This window comes from Rattus norvegicus, chromosome 7 (genome assembly GCF_036323735.1).
Source record: "Rattus norvegicus strain BN/NHsdMcwi chromosome 7, GRCr8, whole genome shotgun sequence".
Lineage (NCBI taxonomy): Eukaryota > Metazoa > Chordata > Mammalia > Rodentia > Muridae > Rattus > Rattus norvegicus.
Window position 1 is genome coordinate 14,409,287 of NC_086025.1, and position 3,655 is coordinate 14,412,941.

A 3,655-nucleotide genomic window follows, 5' to 3' on the forward strand; every position below is an offset into this window, starting at 1 on the left:
AACGGGGAAACGGAAAAACATTTAAAATGTAAACAAGAAATGCTCAGTTTAATTAAAATGGAAGAAAAGAATTAGTAATCCACAAGTGGGATGTTACATCATCATTGGGAAAGTACACTTTAGTAACTACATTCTTCTCTCTTTTCACATGACATACTGAGTCCAAATTCCTACCAGTTTTTCTTGAGGCTGATACACAATTCAGTCAGACTTGTGCACATTCCTCAGGTGACGGTTATATGTAGATGATTGGCAGAATCTATGGCTACACAGGGAACAGACATAAGGCTTTTCTCCTGTGTGAATCCTCTCATGAGCCTTCAGGTTGGTCTTGTGGCTGAAGGACTTTTCGCATGTGCTACATTTGAAAGGTTTCTCTGGATTGTGTATGATCTCATGACATCTGAGGTCAGAGGCTCTTTTGAATGTTTTCTGACAGGTGGGACAGACAAATGCCTTCTTATTTTGGTGAGTTCTCTGGTGGAGTGAAAGATGACTGGCATATTTGAAAGTCCTAGGACATTCTTCACAATTGTACTGTTTAGGACCTACATGTAATCTCTTTTGATGACTTTTACTTGTCGAGTTTGCCTCCTGATTCTGATAAAGAAGTACAGCCTCAGATGAAAGCTTCTCTGGCCTGGAGGGGACCCCTGGTATGTCCCTAGGGTCATCTTCAGAAAAAGTTAGCCCCAGTGACTCTTGTTGGCTTGTGGATGTTCCAGGACTTCTTGTAAAACCCTGAGGAACCCCACAAGAAACATCTCCCATTTTAGGTTCAGGATGATACATTCTCTGGTTAATGAAGACGGAATCCATCTTCCTCATAGGAATATTATCAGCACTATTTTCTTGAGTAGCATTCTTGGAAGTGGTACAGCACTCTTCCCTGTCTTCAGAGATGTTTGTCCTGTAGAAAATCACCGGTTGTGCCTCCATGGGGATATCTCTCCAAGTGTGAGCACTCAGAAACTCTACATGATGACTGGAGTTGCCTTGACTTGCTCTGGCACCCTGAGTGAATTGAAAAGAATCGAGTCCGTCTTCCTGCTCAGGACACTGCTCTTTCTGTATAATAAGAAGGGAGTTCATCTCATGTCCAGTACTGCTATCACCAATGTTTACTTCAGTAGAATTCCCAGAAGTGTGTTTATTTTCACTGTTTTCTTGTCCTGTGGAAAGAATACAATCTATGAAAATGTACCCAAAAATGGATCCCCACAAATCATGTCTCTTCTGTCCAAGTTACCAACTAACCTGTGGCCAATAATATATCTTCTGCGATGTGTACCGGCATCTGAGTGCTCTCTGGTGTTAGCCCTGTTGCTAATTTCTGTTGTTCCAAAATCTTGATGACTTCTTTTAATGGCATGTTTTCAGAAAATTGGGCTTCCAGTCCTTGCATGGAGACATAGACCTGTAAAAAAATAACAGGTTACCCTTGGCTTGTCCTTGAGTCTGTGGATTACAGACACCTACCCACAACCGTCTAGCCCAGAAAGACTGGCCACTATGGATTAGCTCATTTGTTTAGTCCTAAAATCTAATCATCTTTTCATGGCATTCACAAATTCTGATCTCTAAAGTTACTATAGATGCTGTTTTAAATGTTGAATCACTACCCATACAGAAAGAAAAGGTTATATTCCTATGAGCTCTGCCCACCATATTTTCTTTAAATGGTCAGTGCATTGAAGGAGGATAACCCTTTCTTGCTTTTTTTTTTCAGGGCTGAGGACCTAACCCAGGGCCTTGAGCTTGCACTCTACCACTGAGCTAAATCCAACCCAGGATAAGCCTTTCTTAAAGTGGCCTTCCCATGTTGCCAGATTGGCCTTATTTTATGTGATCTTCTTTTTTAAAGTGCAATGTCTCAAAGAAACACAGGCCTACTCTCAGGTACATGATGGGGTATTATACCAGCAGTGTACTTAGTATTACTTTCATTCATGCAATTTTGAGCTTAAAATAGATTTCAAAGTGTATGTCCAGTATAGTACTTAACTTGCAAGATGTGGTGGTCAAACCATTTAACCTAGCATTTGAAAAGCAGAAGGAGAGTAATTCCTCTGATTCCAAAGACAAAGAGAACTTCATAAGGAAAACATGTCACAAATCTCAAATACTAGGTAGCAACCAACTAAGAAATGAACCAAACAACTTAAAAAAATAAAAATCCAAACAAAATATCTGAAATAACAGAAAACCTTTTTAATCAGATTGTTGGAATCTGTATATGATATAGTTGAATGTATTCAGCGTCTTCAACAATTCTGTCAATGACTGAGAATTATGCAAATCTAACATAATTAAATCTATATAAAATATATCCAAATGTGAATATTTGGACTGACTGAAGCACCATTAATCATCAAAGAAGTTCATATGGGCATTGCATTGCTTTGTTTACATGTAGCATCCATATTTCAATATTAGAATGTTAATATTCTGACATCTCTGTTTTCTAAACAAAGAATCTGTTTTTTGGAGTAGCCAATTCATGAATCCATCTAGTCAATTTGATCACCAGTTTTTGACACAATACCAGGGATCACAGGCTACTGTTGCAAACCTCGTTTTTAAGTGTGTGGAGCAGGATCTAGCAAACTACTCATGACTAAACACTAAGCACCTCCATGAACAAGCTGGGTCACACAAACAATGTATCTCCTCTACATCCTTAAAGGCTTCCCCATGTCAATTCTTTATTCTCTCTGCTAACATGTAAGTATATGACATTTATTTATGCACATAAAGCCTAAGTGATAGGATCCTTTCTGCTAAAAGAATAATTCGAAGCCGTAAGTTTCCTTGGGTATAAATATTTTCATTTGGGGAATAGAATCTCAATTGTAAAAAACAATACACATGATCAATCAAAGGAAAACAAAACAGAACAAAGCCTGCTACTTTTCCCAAAACCCAAATCATGCTATCTTTCTTTCCAACTAAGCCCCTCAGGTACTCACCATGGCAGGAGGCTTCAAGCACTCATCAGTCAGCCCCTCCAAGAATCTCCCCATGTTTCTTCCACTTGCTTCCCAAATCTCTTTCAAGACAAAATTGTCTTTACAGTGTCCAGTGAGGAGAAACTGCTCCAAGACCAGTTGAGAAATCATCTGCTCCTTGCTCTGTTTTTCTGGCTGCAACCATGAGTTAAACATCTGCCAGAGTTTTTGCAGCTCCTGCTTTGCTGAGAAGCCATTTTTGCTTGGGGAAAAGTTGAGCTGGGCACTTGATGAGTCAGAAAATATTTCTCCCCATTGTACAGGAGAAGCATGAGTTGGAATGAACTCTAAATTGTCTTTCTGAAGGTATTTTGCTGCTGTCTTGTGCTTTAAGGCTTCTTTAATCTCTGAAGCCATTGTGGTGACAATGGTCAGAAAGATTCACCTATGGCACTTTTTGTATCTGTTGTGTGACTTTAGGACCCAATGCCAACAGTCAGTGAAAATAATGGAAAAGCTGTGATTTAAAAAAAAAAAAGAAGGAACACATAATTAAAGTTAAGGCAAACAAACCAGAAACCAATTGAGATTTCTGTCACACATGCTTTTATGGGTTCCTGACAGTAAATGTGTCATTTTAGTCCTACAAACATGCTTGCAGGGAAGTGGATGTGGACAAAACATCAGACAAGAATTAAAAAAAAAAC

At 38.9% G+C, this 3,655-nt stretch overlaps 1 protein-coding gene across 1 annotated transcript; it reads right to left on the bottom strand.

The window, feature by feature from the left end:
• Window positions 1-201: 201 nt before the first annotated feature.
• On the bottom strand, window positions 202-3,365 carry LOC134479624 (zinc finger and SCAN domain containing protein 4F-like). Its single transcript, XM_063264386.1, has 3 exons — window positions 2,970-3,365; window positions 1,258-1,417; window positions 202-1,172 (listed from the first exon to the last, which is right to left on the bottom strand). Exons 1-3 carry the CDS (start codon window positions 3,363-3,365, stop codon window positions 202-204), a joined length of 1,527 nt encoding a protein of 508 aa, XP_063120456.1.
• Window positions 3,366-3,655: the final 290 nt, after the last annotated feature.

Coding starts and splice junctions, on each gene's coding strand:
- LOC134479624 (XM_063264386.1), bottom strand. CDS start 3,365: ATGGCTTCAGAGATTAAAGAAGCCTTAAAGCACAAGACAGCAGCAAAA. Junction 1,418..2,969: donor GCTTGAAGCCTCCTGCCATG/GTGAGTACCTGA, acceptor ATTTTTTTACAG/GTCTATGTCTCCATGCAAGG. Junction 1,173..1,257: donor AGATATATTATTGGCCACAG/GTTAGTTGGTAA, acceptor TTCTTTCCACAG/GACAAGAAAACAGTGAAAAT.